This window comes from Ursus americanus, chromosome 1 (assembly GCF_024610735.1).
Source record: "Ursus americanus isolate L20-20 chromosome 1, mUrsAme1.1.p, whole genome shotgun sequence".
In the NCBI taxonomy this organism is placed as follows: Eukaryota; Metazoa; Chordata; class Mammalia; order Carnivora; family Ursidae; genus Ursus; species Ursus americanus.
Genome location: NC_142127.1, coordinates 89,038,014 through 89,049,686, shown reverse-complemented (window position 1 = coordinate 89,049,686; position 11,673 = coordinate 89,038,014). Strand labels below are relative to the sequence as shown.

At 60.4% G+C, this 11,673-nt stretch overlaps 3 protein-coding genes across 4 annotated transcripts; 1 reads left to right on the top strand and 2 right to left on the bottom strand.

Moving 5' to 3' along the window:
• Positions 1-389: 389 nt before the first annotated feature.
• On the bottom strand, positions 390-2,914 carry LOC123779421 (putative thioesterase PNKD). The gene is made up of 3 exons (XM_045777511.2): positions 2,792-2,914; positions 1,883-2,051; positions 390-787 (listed from the first exon to the last, which is right to left on the bottom strand). The coding sequence occupies exons 1-3, from the start codon at positions 2,856-2,858 to the stop codon at positions 595-597; spliced, it is 429 nt and encodes a 142-aa protein (XP_045633467.1). The 5' UTR covers positions 2,859-2,914; the 3' UTR covers positions 390-594.
• Positions 2,915-3,220: 306 nt separating this feature from the next.
• On the top strand, positions 3,221-8,127 carry AAMP (angio associated migratory cell protein). 2 transcript variants are annotated; one of them, XM_045777595.2, is made up of 11 exons: positions 3,221-3,426; positions 3,903-4,061; positions 4,728-4,847; positions 5,302-5,441; positions 5,700-5,844; positions 6,142-6,225; positions 6,330-6,445; positions 6,595-6,698; positions 6,851-6,941; positions 7,083-7,237; positions 7,665-8,127. In XM_045777595.2, exons 1-11 carry the CDS (start codon positions 3,306-3,308, stop codon positions 7,738-7,740), a joined length of 1,311 nt encoding a protein of 436 aa, XP_045633551.1. In that variant the 5' UTR covers positions 3,221-3,305; the 3' UTR covers positions 7,741-8,127. The 2 variants fall into 2 exon arrangements, with proteins under 2 accessions (XP_045633551.1, XP_045633552.1); XM_045777596.2 differs by having other exon boundaries at positions 3,222-3,426; positions 3,906-4,061.
• GPBAR1 (G protein-coupled bile acid receptor 1) lies at positions 8,123-11,297 on the bottom strand. Its single transcript, XM_045777594.2, has 2 exons — positions 11,164-11,297; positions 8,123-9,551 (listed from the first exon to the last, which is right to left on the bottom strand). Exon 2 carries the CDS (start codon positions 9,504-9,506, stop codon positions 8,514-8,516), a length of 993 nt encoding a protein of 330 aa, XP_045633550.1. The 5' UTR covers positions 9,507-9,551; positions 11,164-11,297; the 3' UTR covers positions 8,123-8,513.
• Positions 11,298-11,673: the final 376 nt, after the last annotated feature.

The window sequence follows — 11,673 nt, the reverse complement described above, 5'->3', positions numbered from 1 at the left end:
GGAGATGAACCATAGGTTCAAGTTTAGAACCCATGTCTTGGAAATCACTAGTCTAATCCCTGTTACAAACAAGGAAACTGAGGCCCAGAAAGGCTAAGTCACTGGGACTGGACCAGGAAGAGGAGTGCTTCCCCCCCCCCACTCTGAATGCCCTTTTTGATTCTCTTTATTTTTTGTTAGAGGCTCAGTGGGACCCCACCCTCCTGGCCAGCAGCTCTGAAGGCTTGGTCCCCAGGGCCTGAGCCTAGCCTTGTTGTACTTAAGTCTCTGTAGTCTCCCCAACCATCCAGCCAGGAACACTGAGCGCTTCTGTGAGAGGGAGCACACGTGAGTAACCAACCCATCCCTCTGCCCCGCCCGTCCCAAGGAATTCACAAGCCCACTCCTGGTTCCTTTGCTCTCAAAACACTCAGTGACTTTATTTGCCTTTGGCTGGCTTCTGGGGAGGGGCGGGGCAGGGGCTGGCAGCGGCCTGGGCTTCACGCGCCCTCTGGCGGACCTCACAGGCAAGGACGGGAATCCTGGCCAAACCCAAAGGACTTCCAGTCTTGGAGGCCACAGTCAATACAGTCTAGGAGAGGGTTGCAGTGTTCGTCAGGCTTGTACCCCCGACTCAGCTTCAGGAGACGGGGCATGTTGGGAGGAGGCCCTGAACCTCTGGCTCTCATACTCGCCCGTGTTGGATGCCCGCATGTTCTGCCGAGCCTTCATCTGCTTCAAACGGTCCTTGTCCACTTCCCGCTTGGTGAGGATGAAGAGGAGGATACCACAGGGGAAGCCGATGGCCCTAGGGGTGGGGAGATGTGCACGGGGTTTGGGGAGGGGCCAAGCCTGAGCCAGAGGAGCTGGGGGAATCTCATTCCAGCTTCCTTGGTCGCACGAACACCGCAATACCTCTCGTGTCTGTGCAGCCTCCGCACTGGCTGCTGGAGGGCCCCAAGCAAATCAGATCCTGCCACTGCACTGCTTAAAACTCTAACAGCTCTCCGTCACTTCCTGGCCAAATCCAAACTCCTAGGCACAGCACAAAAGGCCCAGTGTGGTTGGTCCTCTGCCCACCTTTTCATTCCTGTCCCCTATAGCTTGACACTCCTTGACTGAGCCCTGCAATCCTGCCATACCGACTAAGCAAGATTCTCCAGAGGGCCCATCCTCCTTCCCTCTCCAAGTGTTGGCAAAGGTTCCCTCTGCCTTAACCACCCCATGTCCCCTCCCAGACTCGCCTTCTTCATCTGAGTAACTGCTACCTGGGAGGCACTTTGGTGTGGGGGAGAGGGCATGGAGTCACAAGACCTGGTGAGAACCCCACCCCTGAACCTTCATTTCCTCCTCCGTGAAATGGGATGTAATTTTTTAAAAATGTTTTTTTGTCTTTTGGATTTAGGGGATTTTTATTCATCTCAGAAAACCTACATTACACTGTAAAGTACTGGCACACCTCAGGTGTGGAAAAAAACGTTAATTTTCCCCTCCTTTCCTTTTAATATTGATCAACGATACAAATTAAGATGAGTCAGATCCAAAAAACGATGCACTGAACACCTTCTAGATGCTACTTATACAACTAACACAATCTCACATGATCTCAATGAAAGAGCTCAATTGGCTTTCAGCCCAAGCTTCCAAAAGACTGAATAAGGCCAGGGACCCAAATTCAAATCAGATTAGCTCAGGTTCCTACACAGAAAACCCACTGTGTCTCCAATTCCACATACTTTCCCACTTTCCCTGCCCCATTCCTCTGAGATTCCAGTCCTCACACCAAGCAGTCCTGTCCCCACACCTCAGATTCAACTCACCACCTGAAACTTGAAGTTTCTGGGTCCCGCCCTCCCCTGTGCCACTCCCCATTGGTGGGCAAAGAGTTTTAGTTAAAACTCACCAGGCGAGTCCCACAGCTTTCATGGGGTTCTTGCCCCGCTTTCTGGGAATGTATTCCAGCTCAGGGGCTAGGGGCTCCGGCTCCTCCTTGCTCTCTGGGGAGCTGTGGCTTTGCAGTGCCCGCGTCCTGCTCTGGGAGGCCTTGTTAGCTGTGGCTCCTGAGAGAATCCCTGTAGGTAGAAGAAAAGAAGGTCAGTAAGAGAGGATGAGAAGACAGCCCTTGGGGAGGAAGGGTAGTGACTGCAGTTTGGAGTAACAAGTGCCAGGGAGAATCCAAAGGGAAATGGGAAATTTGCCATCGAGGTGGCACCTCTGGAAGCCACTTCCACGTCACTGCGGGCTCATCACCCTGGTGCCAGGAGAGCGAGCTTCGTTGTTCTTCATCTGCTCAGACGACAGGATGTGAAGGACTGCAGTGGGGCTCACATAAGACGTATGAAGGAAATCCGAGGAAAGGTTTTCAAACGGCAGAATGTTAGCACTGGGAGCTTAAAGGTAGTCTACTCCATCCCCTTATTTTATAGAAGAGGAAACTGAAACCCTGAGAGACGAACTGCTTCACCCAAGGTCAAACTGCTAATTATCCGGGGCTAGAACCCAAGCCACCAGAAGCCCAGGGCTCTTTCCTCTGCACTGCGGTGAGTGTGAAACACCTGGAGCGCGGGAGTCTAAAAGGCTTCCTCGGAGCTCCCTCTCGCAGCATGACCCCAGAGGTGTCTCGTAACTTGAGGGCAGGGGGGATGGACTGGGCGACCTCTAGAGAGCATCTTTTAGCCCCCAGACTCTTCATGATCCTGCATAGGGGTGCTGGCAGGAATAAACAGCCATGACCTCCTGCTATCGCTGGTCGGGATGTATAGAAAAAGCGGATCCCCTGCCGTCCTGCCCTCCCCGGGGTCCCTCTCCTTACCCCGGAGGACGCGGGCATTTCTCGCCCCCCGGCCCTTCAGCGCCGTAGCAGCTACCACCGCCGCCATGTTCAGATCCCACCCCCCTTCACCGCGCTCACCGCCGGGAATTGTAGTTTGCGTAAGGGGCCTCCCCCGCTCCTTCCGTCCTGCCTACAGACCGGAAACTACATCTCCCAGAAGCCTGCGAGGGGACCCGGGAGAACTACTCTTCCCAAGAGACCCCGGAGGCGCGCACGCTCGCTTGTTTCCCTCCTGTTGGAGGCGGAGTCAGGCCAGGCGGAGTTTGGGTTCTCCCCGCCACGCCCCGTCCCCCTCTCCCAACTCTGCCCTATGATTGGTGGGTCGGCCAGTTAGGCCCCTTCGCTATTGGCCTAGCGGCCGTCGCTCTTCCTGACGGGGAGTCGCCTACGCCTACTTCCTCCCGGGAGGAGGGGCTCGAGTTCCGAGTCGTCGCGCAGAGCTGACTCTGGGAGGCGTTTGGGCCCAGAGAAGTGGATCGGCCGCTTGCGCCGCATGGAGTCCGAATCCGAGAGCGGGGCCGCGGCTGACACCCCCCCACTGGAGACCCTGAGCTTCCATGGTGATGAGGAGATTATCGAGGTGGTAGAACTGGATCCTGGCCCGCCGGACCCGGGTGAGAACTGCCGCGCCTCGGACCGTGGGACAGGAGGCGCTCACCCCTGGCCTCTGACCCCTGCTTCTCCCCCCTCCCCTCCCCTCCCCACCGGTCATTCCTACCGACCTCTTTCGCCCTTCCCCCCTGCCCTGCCCCCACACTTAGTTCTCAGGCCTGGCAGGGGTGGGGGTTCCCCTGACGCCTCCTCTGGCCCTTCCCCTCACACACCCCCTTCCCATCATCCCCTCGGTCCTCCCTTCCCACACCGTCTCTGGCCAACCCCGGGTCCTCAGACCTCTCCTGTCCTCCGTCCCCAGTGCCCCCTCCTCCCCGCCGCTTCTCCCCCCCGCCGCCCCCGCCCTGGCTTCACCCTCTCTGTCTGACCTCAGCCGACCCTCTGGCTACACCCCAGCGCCTCAGGCCTCCCCATCATTTCACCCCTTCCCTCTTTCTTACTGTGTGCGGAGCCCCATCTCTTAACCCTCTCCCCAAAGCAGATGATCTGGCCCAGGAGATGGAAGATGTGGACTTTGAAGAAGAGGAAGAAGAGGAAGAGGGCAACGAGGAAGGCTGGGTTCTGGAACCCCAGGAAGGGGTGGTCGGCAGCATGGAGGGCCCAGACGATAGTGAAGTCACCTTTGCATTGCATTCAGGTAGGTCTCTAAGGAGATCCATCATCAACTCAGTGCACGTGGGCATTTGAACATCAGACACCTGCTGTGTAGGGAGTCTTCCCAGGGACATGGAGGTGGGAAAACAGAAGCTGGCCTTGCCCCAGAGGAGTTCGCACTGTGAGGGCCTGGGGGAGAGCTTGGCTCCCTGAGCCGGCAGAGACACCTGGCTTCAAGTCCTCCTTGTGCTCCTTAGTGATTTGTGATCGTTATGAATCTGTCTGGGTCTTAGTTTCTTTTCAGAAAGTTATCTTGTTGTAAATGAGAGGTAGTAGTACATTTTTGAGCATGTTTTATATAATTCTCTCGAATATTAGCCCTTAATAAGGTAAGTGACACAGTGCATTCCTCACTCTGTGCTCAGCCTGGTCTCAGCCTGCACATGTACACTTCCTGTCTGTGCATCTGTCTGGGGTGGTGAAGGCAGCAGCTCCGGGGAAGGACTTGGATCTTGGCAAGCATGGGGAGGGATTTCTCCAACAACTGGACCTTTGAAATTTAGAAGAACTTGGATACATCCTTGTTTTCCAAGAGGAAAGACACATATGTTGCTTTGGGTGGAAGGGGGTGGGCTTCCTGAAGGTCCCGAAGGACAGAACCCGGGGCGGGAGCCCTGTCCACTTACTCATGGAATATCTTTTGGGACAGCATCTGTGTTTTGTGTGAGCCTGGACCCCAAGACCAACACCTTGGCAGTGACGGGGGGTGAAGATGACAAGGCTTTCGTGTGGAGGCTCAGCGATGGGGAGCTGCTCTTTGAGTGTGCAGGTGAGGGGGTGCGGGCGAGGGCATGTTCCTTTGGAGGTCTTAGGGGGCTAGCCCGCAGTGGGTGTGCATCCAGCGGCCATTTACTGATCCACGTTTTGTGCCAGCTCTATGCTGGACCCAAGGACCTCAAAACAGAATAACCTAGTCTGTCTTGGGCATGGGGAGGAGCGGCATAGGAGTATTTAGAAAGGAGGAACCGGTATTTTGGGCAGAGCTGTGGAGTGGACGGAATGGGGAGGGCAGAGACCTGGGCTACGCATGGTTGAATGGGAGGCTAGCATTGCTACCCCTAGGGAGACCTGGGGGTGTTGGCTCCTGGAGCGGCAGTGAGCTTGAGTCACCTGTTATGGTGGGACTCACCCTTCTTCTCTTCCTATCTGGTCTGTTCTGGGCCAGACACCTGGGTCCTGTTCTCCTGATGTTCTCCTCTCTTTCTGCCTCCTTCCCTTTGCAGGCCATAAAGACTCTGTTACTTGTGCTGGTTTCAGCCACGACTCTACCCTTGTAGCCACAGGGGACATGAGTGGCCTCTTGAAAGTGTGGCAGGTGGACACCAAGGAAGAGGTCTGGTCCTTTGAAGCAGGAGATCTGGAGGTGAGATCAACAGGGTGGTGTTCGGCTGCCTGGGGCCTTGGGTAGGAGCTGAGAGCTGCGGGGTCCAGTCTCGCCTTCACCAGACCAAGCCAGCTCGAAGGCTGCACGCTCTCCAGGTGCAGCAGGCGTGTCTGGCTCTGTTTCCTGGCCCGTCCCTGCCGACCTCAGAAGCAAGGACAGCTCGGGTGGAGCTTTCGGGACGGGCTTCTGGGGGGCCGGGGTGACGGGCCTCCCTGCTGACCCTTCCTCTCTGCCCAGTGGATGGAGTGGCACCCTCGGGCCCCTGTCCTTTTGGCGGGCACGGCCGATGGCAACACCTGGATGTGGAAGGTCCCGAATGGTGACTGCAAGACTTTCCAAGGCCCCAACTGCCCAGCTACCTGTGGCCGAGTCCTCCCTGATGGTGAGGGCCGCTCCCCCGTCTGTCCTTCCCGGGGCACAGAGAGGTCGGCTCCAGGTTTACGCACCTTCCCAGGCTCCCTCCTGGGCCTTAGCTGGCCAGCTCCGAGGTCTGCTGTCCAGAACGTGGACACAGGCCCCAGAGCAGACTGCTTCCCCTTTCCTGCCCTGACTGTCCGCTAGTTGCGGGGGCGGCGACGGCTCCCTTACTTTCTTGTCCTCCCCTGCCCCCCATTCCGTTGCTGGGTGTGCCTGAGAGCGCTGTCTGTCCCCCTCTCCATCTGTGCCTGTGGCCCTCCAGGGAAGAGAGCTGTGGTCGGCTATGAAGATGGCACCGTCAGGATCTGGGACCTGAAGCAGGGAGGCCCGATCCACGTACTGAAAGGTCTCCGGGGCACGGGACGGGTTCACTGGGTCTCTGTGTGGAAGATCTGGGGCAGGGCTCGGGGGCCAGGATGAAGCCTGACGTAGCTGTCTGCTCCGTCCTAGGGACTGAGGGTCACCAGGGCCCTCTGACCTGTGTCGCCACCAACCAGGACGGCAGTCTGATCCTCACTGGCTCTGTGGACTGCCAGGCCAAGCTGGTCAGTGCCGCCACCGGCAAGGTGAGTGCGACCTGGAGCCGGGCTGTGGGGCCTGTGCTGCGCATGCCCTCCCCTTCCCCTCTGATGACTCCCTCGGCCCCTCTCCTGTTGCCTTTCTTCCTCCTAGTCAGGCCTCCCTCCATCCTCGGATTCTCTCCCATGGCTTATAGGTGGTGGGTGTTTTCAGACCCGAGACCGTGGCCTCCCAGCCCAACGTGGGAGAAGGGGAGGAGAGCGAGTCCAACTCTGTGGAGTCTTTGGGCTTCTGCAGCGTGTGAGTGTGAGAAGGGCCTCGGCCTGGCGAGGAGGACAGCTGGGGAGAAGAGGGTTTGGTGAGGGGTGCCTGGGCCGGGGAACCAGGGAGGAGTGCAGGGTGCGTGAGTCCAGGTCCTTCCACGAGCCTTAATGGTGCTCTCCTCCACCCAGGATGCCCTTGGCAGCTGTTGGCTACCTGGATGGGACCTTGGCCATCTATGACCTGTCTACGCAGACCCTCAGGCACCAGTGTCAGCACCAGGTACAGGCAGCCTGGAGCTCTGGCCCGGCTCTCTGTGGCCCTCCCCACCCCCCACTCCTCCCCTCCCTCCCTGAGAGTTGCGCAGGTGCCTCTCCGCTTTCCGGGCCCTGACGCTGCTCTGTCTCTGGCACCCTGGTGTAGTCGGGCATCGTGCAGCTGCTGTGGGAGGCGGGCACCGCCGTGGTTTATACTTGCAGCCTGGATGGCATCGTGCGCCTCTGGGACGCTCGCACCGGCCGCCTGCTCACTGACTACCGGGGCCATACGGCCGAGATCCTGGACTTTGCCCTCAGCAAGTACGTGAATTGGGCAAGGGCTGGAGTCTCTCTGTGTATTTGGAAGGTGGGAATAGCCCCTGGGGGACCGCAGGGTCCTTGGGGTGCGGGAGGGCCTTCCTAAGGGAAGCTGGGACCCAATGCCTGGTGGTGGCCTGTGAGTCCCAAGTGCTGGGAAGCCTGAGGGAGTTGTCACTTCTGGTTGACGGTGACCCACGTGGGCCGTCACATCTCCGTTCCAGGGCTGAGGGGCTGGAACCGTCTCCCCTACGCTGTGGCTCTTCTCTGATCCCCTCACTGGTTGCTGGCTTCGAGTGTGTTCACTCAACCACCAGGGATCTAGGATTGAGGACGCACTGGAGGAGGCCATCCGAGGGCCCCTGGGTAGTGGGCTCGGGGCCGGGCCCCAGGTCCTTCAGTCCCTTCAACCTGCGCTTTCTTTCCACAGAGATGCCTCTCTGGTGGTGACTACGTCAGGAGACCACAAAGCAAAAGTATTTTGTGTCCAGAGACCTGACCGCTAACGGCTGCAGCCTCTGCTTTGGTGTTGAGGGGTGAAGGGAGAACCCCACCAGCAGAGGTGGTAGGGTACGGGGGAAGAGGAGGGGGGGCCTCGGACTACTTTCCAACCCCTTTAAACTGATTTGCCCCCTCTGTCCCTTCTCTTAAGAAACCCACCCCTTGCCCACCCCCCCCCACCCAGACCTGCGGGTCCCTCAGGGGGGGTCAGGCCTCTTTCTCTTTCACCTTCATTTGCTGGTGTGAGCCACGGAGGGGGGGGGGGTTGTTTGTATGTGGGGAGTAGGTCTTTGAGGTTCCCGTTCTTTCCCTTCCCAAGTCTCTGGGGGTGGAAAGGAGGAAGAGATATTAGTTACAGATTTTAAAAATGTAAATAAAATATACTTCCCAGAGACCGTGTGTGTGGATTTTGTGGCGTGCGGACATGAGGAACCAGTGAGGGGCACGTCGGGGTGAGGCTCCCTGCAAACTCTGCTAGATTTCCAGATCCTTCAGCTCACCGTTTGGGGCGGCGGCTCGTCCTCCCCAATGGTGGATTCTGAGGCCCTGGGATCTCTGGATGCCCGTGTGGCTTCAGTTTCTTGCCACGGGTGTCCCTCCTGCCTCTTTCGGAGATGCTGAATGAGATACCCGTGAAGGGGCCGGCGGAGTTTATTTGGTCAGGGTGGGGTCAGATAAGGGCAGGGCCTCTGATCCGGAGGCCTGGGGACAAGAGGAGGCGGGCTTGGTGGCCGAGATGGACAGATGCTTCAAGTAGGAGCCAGCAGAGGCCCTTCCCCTAGTTCAAGTCGAGGTCCACGCTGCTTTGGCTGCTGGCGTGGTAGGCCGTGCGGGGGCCCGGCCCAGCCCGGGAGCCTCTTCTCCGCAGCAGCCGCAGGCACCTCCGCGCGGCCGCCCTCCAGGGCGCCGTGTAGCGCTGATCACCCAGCCCCATGGCCACGGGCACGGCCGCCGCGCTGGCGCTGCCCAGTGAGATGAGGGACAACAAGGTTCCCGGCCCCAGCGGAGGGCGCTGCTCGAAGGCCAGGACGGAGAGGAGCAGCGTGGCCACGTAGGGCCCCCAGCACAGCGCGAAGAGCAGCGTGGCCCCGGCCTGCGCCCTCGCCTGCCTCCAGGTAAGGGCCCGGGCCAGGGCCGAGGGTGCGCCGCGGCACACGGCCTGCTCCAGCCGCCGGATGTCCCGCAGCTGGCGGTGGGCAGTGGCCAGCACGCGGGCCGAGAGAAGGGCAGCGGCCCCCACGGCGGGCAGCAGGAGCCCGTAGACTTCCACGTAGAGGTAGGGAGCGGGGAAGACAGCCTGGGAGCTGCAGTTGGCGCCGGGGGCCCAGTGGTTCCACCCCAGAGCGGGCAGGCTGGCGAAGAGCAGGGGGCCCGCCCAGGTGAGGAGCAGGGCCAGCCTCGTGCTCCCGCGGGGCTGGAGCGGCCGCAGCACCGCCATGTAGCGCTCGCCGTGTACCAGCAGGAGGTTGGCGAGCAGCGAGAGGAAGGAGAAGTTGGGCGCCAAGTAGAGGAGGAGGCAGGACCAGTAGCCCCGGCGGCTCTGGTTCCAGAGGCCAGGGAGCGTGGGCAGCGCCAGCCCCGTGAGCAGCCCGGCCAGCAGCAGGCTCAGGAAGAAGCAGCCAGTGGGGGGGCGGCGCAGGTGCCGGTCCCTGGCGATGCCCAAGGCCAGGAGCAGGTTGGCAGCGACGATGAGGCTGGCCAGGGCCAGGGAGAGCCCCAAGGCCCCCGCGGGAACGGGGCTGGGCGCCTCCCTGGTGCCGTTGGGTGTCATCTTGGGCCTGGGGACAGGGGAGGCCTGGAGCAGCAGCCGGCGTGCCTGGATGGGAGACGGGCAGCCAGAATTAGGCGGGGCTGCGCAGAGATCCGGAGGCTGCCCACTTACACGCCACGGGCCTTATCTTGTTTGCCGATGCACGTTTTTTTTTTTTTTTCCAATTAATGGCCAGTTGCAATTTACATAAAAATTCGTATTTTGGGCTTCCCTTAAAAAAGTCACCTCCAGCAACAAGTATGTCCTGCGTGGCAGCCACCAGCTGGAGCGGAGGGGTGGCTGTGTTCACCCAGCTCCCCAGGCCCTACCCTGCTGTGGCGGCCATTGCTATCACCTGTCCGACCCCCTCTGGGCAGCTGTGTTTATGCCTCCGTTTAGACTGAAGGGTGGACGCACCCAGCCCCAAAGCACTTTGTCCATCCCCTGCCTCACAAGGCAAGGCCTCTAAATTGGCCAATTTAGCTGGCTGGGCTGGGGCCAGGGCTAGGTGGGTGCGATGATGGAGGGGTCCCCGTCCTCAGATGTTCCCAGCCTGGTTGGCACCAGAGCATTAAGAGAGGGTAGGTTGCTAAGGCTTGGGGGGTGGGGGCAGGAGTGAGTGAGTTAGTGACAGGCCAGGGTGGCAGCAGCAAGCTGGGTGCCGTCCCCTGACACCTCCCCCCCCCATAGCCGATTACAGCTCAGTGAGCAGCCTCCGGGTAGGACTTCCAGCCCATAAACTTGACTCATCCGCACCATACTAGCAACAGGGCCCCTCCTGGGAACTGGAGGAAGAGAGGAGTCACTGGGGAGAAGGAGGATGCGGGCAGCAAGGAGGATAGCCGCCACACCTCGGGGCACTGAAGCTGAGCCCAGGGGACAGGCAGGAGGAGCCTGAGGGCAGGGCCTGGTCATTCTGTGACTCCGATCTGGCCCCGTCCTTTCCTTTCTTGGTCTGTGTCCTCAGCCCCCTCTGGCACCCTGGCCCCAGGGCCACAAGGTGGGGAGGAGGAGGGGTCCCAGGGCCTGGGGGAAACTCCTGCTCCTGTCAGCCAGGGAGCAGCTGCCGTTGCTAGGATTAAAGTCAATAAGGAAAGGATTCCTACCTGCCCCCACCCCCAAGTCACGGGATCCTAGGGCACCACCACCACCCTGAGCTCAGGACCCTTCCCTTCCTAGCTCCCCCCAGGCCCGCCAAGCCCCACCAAGCTCCTGGCCCTCTCCCCTCCCCTCAGCCCATTTCCTCTTCCTCAACCTCCCCCACCCGGAGCCCCGAGCCCGGAGCCCTCGACCCAGGACATCCTTCCCTCTCTAGCAGGCCCTTTAGTTTCTGTTCCCTTCGTCCCTGAGCCACCAACTTTATTAAACCTCATGAGACCTCAGGGTCCGTGACTTCAAACCTGGACTCTGGAGTCCGGGGCTGGAGTTCCCAGCACTCCCCTGGAGTGAGTCCCCAACCCTCCTCGCCTGGAGTGAGTCCCCCCGCCCCAGCCCCAAGAAAGGCAGGGCTGGCCCCCGGGGCCACCTTCCCAGTGGCGGGCTGGCCCCGTGACCTGCACGCCCCGGAGGCTCTGGTGGCTTGGCCTGGGTGCACGGGCCTCTACAAGACCTGGGGCCGAGGTCTCCAGGTGAGGCTGGGCCCTGGGCGGGGTGGGGGGAGGAGGGCATAGCTACTCACATGGCTGTCGGGGGCAGGTGTTGCTGGCCCAGCCGGGCTTTCCCTCGGTGTCAGGGAACGGCTGCAGGCAGGCCTGCGGGGCTTCTGGAGCTGTCTGGTGTCCTGGCCGGTGAGGGCATGGTGCCTCCACTCCTCGGTACAGCGGGGCCCCGGGCTCTGTGCTGCCCAGGCTCTGCCCCGCCTGGGTTCTGGAGGGCCGGAGCTGGGGCTGGTGAGGCTCAGCCGGGCCCCGCCTCTGGGGGTGGGGCCGCAGGAGCTGGGAGGCCTTCCCAGCCTCGTCCAGGGCCCTCGCCCGGCCCCGTACCTGGGTCCCCTCTCCAGCCACCAGCTACAGCTCGCACCAAGGTGGCAGGTCCCCGACCTCAGGTCCCCCAACTTGGAGCCCTGTCACCTGCTGCTTGCCTGGCTAATCTGAGAAATGCATTCCAGTCAATGAATAATCGGTTTCCGCTGCCCCTCTCCACTTCCTGTCCGGCGAATACATTTACATTTGATGAGTCTTAAACCGCT

What these genes read in the sequence shown, in the direction of transcription:
- LOC123779421 (XM_045777511.2), bottom strand. Translation starts at nt 2,858, where the DNA reads ATGGCGGCGGTGGTAGCTGCTACGGCGCTGAAGGGCCGGGGGGCGAGA. An exon ending in AAATGCCCGCGTCCTCCGGG is followed by an intron (nt 2,052 to 2,791) that starts GTAAGGAGAGGG and finishes TTCTACCTACAG; the next exon opens with GGATTCTCTCAGGAGCCACA. An exon ending in AAAGCTGTGGGACTCGCCTG is followed by an intron (nt 788 to 1,882) that starts GTGAGTTTTAAC and finishes CCCCACCCCTAG; the next exon opens with GGCCATCGGCTTCCCCTGTG.
- AAMP (XM_045777595.2), top strand. Translation starts at nt 3,306, where the DNA reads ATGGAGTCCGAATCCGAGAGCGGGGCCGCGGCTGACACCCCCCCACTG. An exon ending in TTGAAGCAGGAGATCTGGAG is followed by an intron (nt 5,442 to 5,699) that starts GTGAGATCAACA and finishes CTCTCTGCCCAG; the next exon opens with TGGATGGAGTGGCACCCTCG. An exon ending in GGCACCAGTGTCAGCACCAG is followed by an intron (nt 6,942 to 7,082) that starts GTACAGGCAGCC and finishes ACCCTGGTGTAG; the next exon opens with TCGGGCATCGTGCAGCTGCT.
- GPBAR1 (XM_045777594.2), bottom strand. Translation starts at nt 9,506, where the DNA reads ATGACACCCAACGGCACCAGGGAGGCGCCCAGCCCCGTTCCCGCGGGG.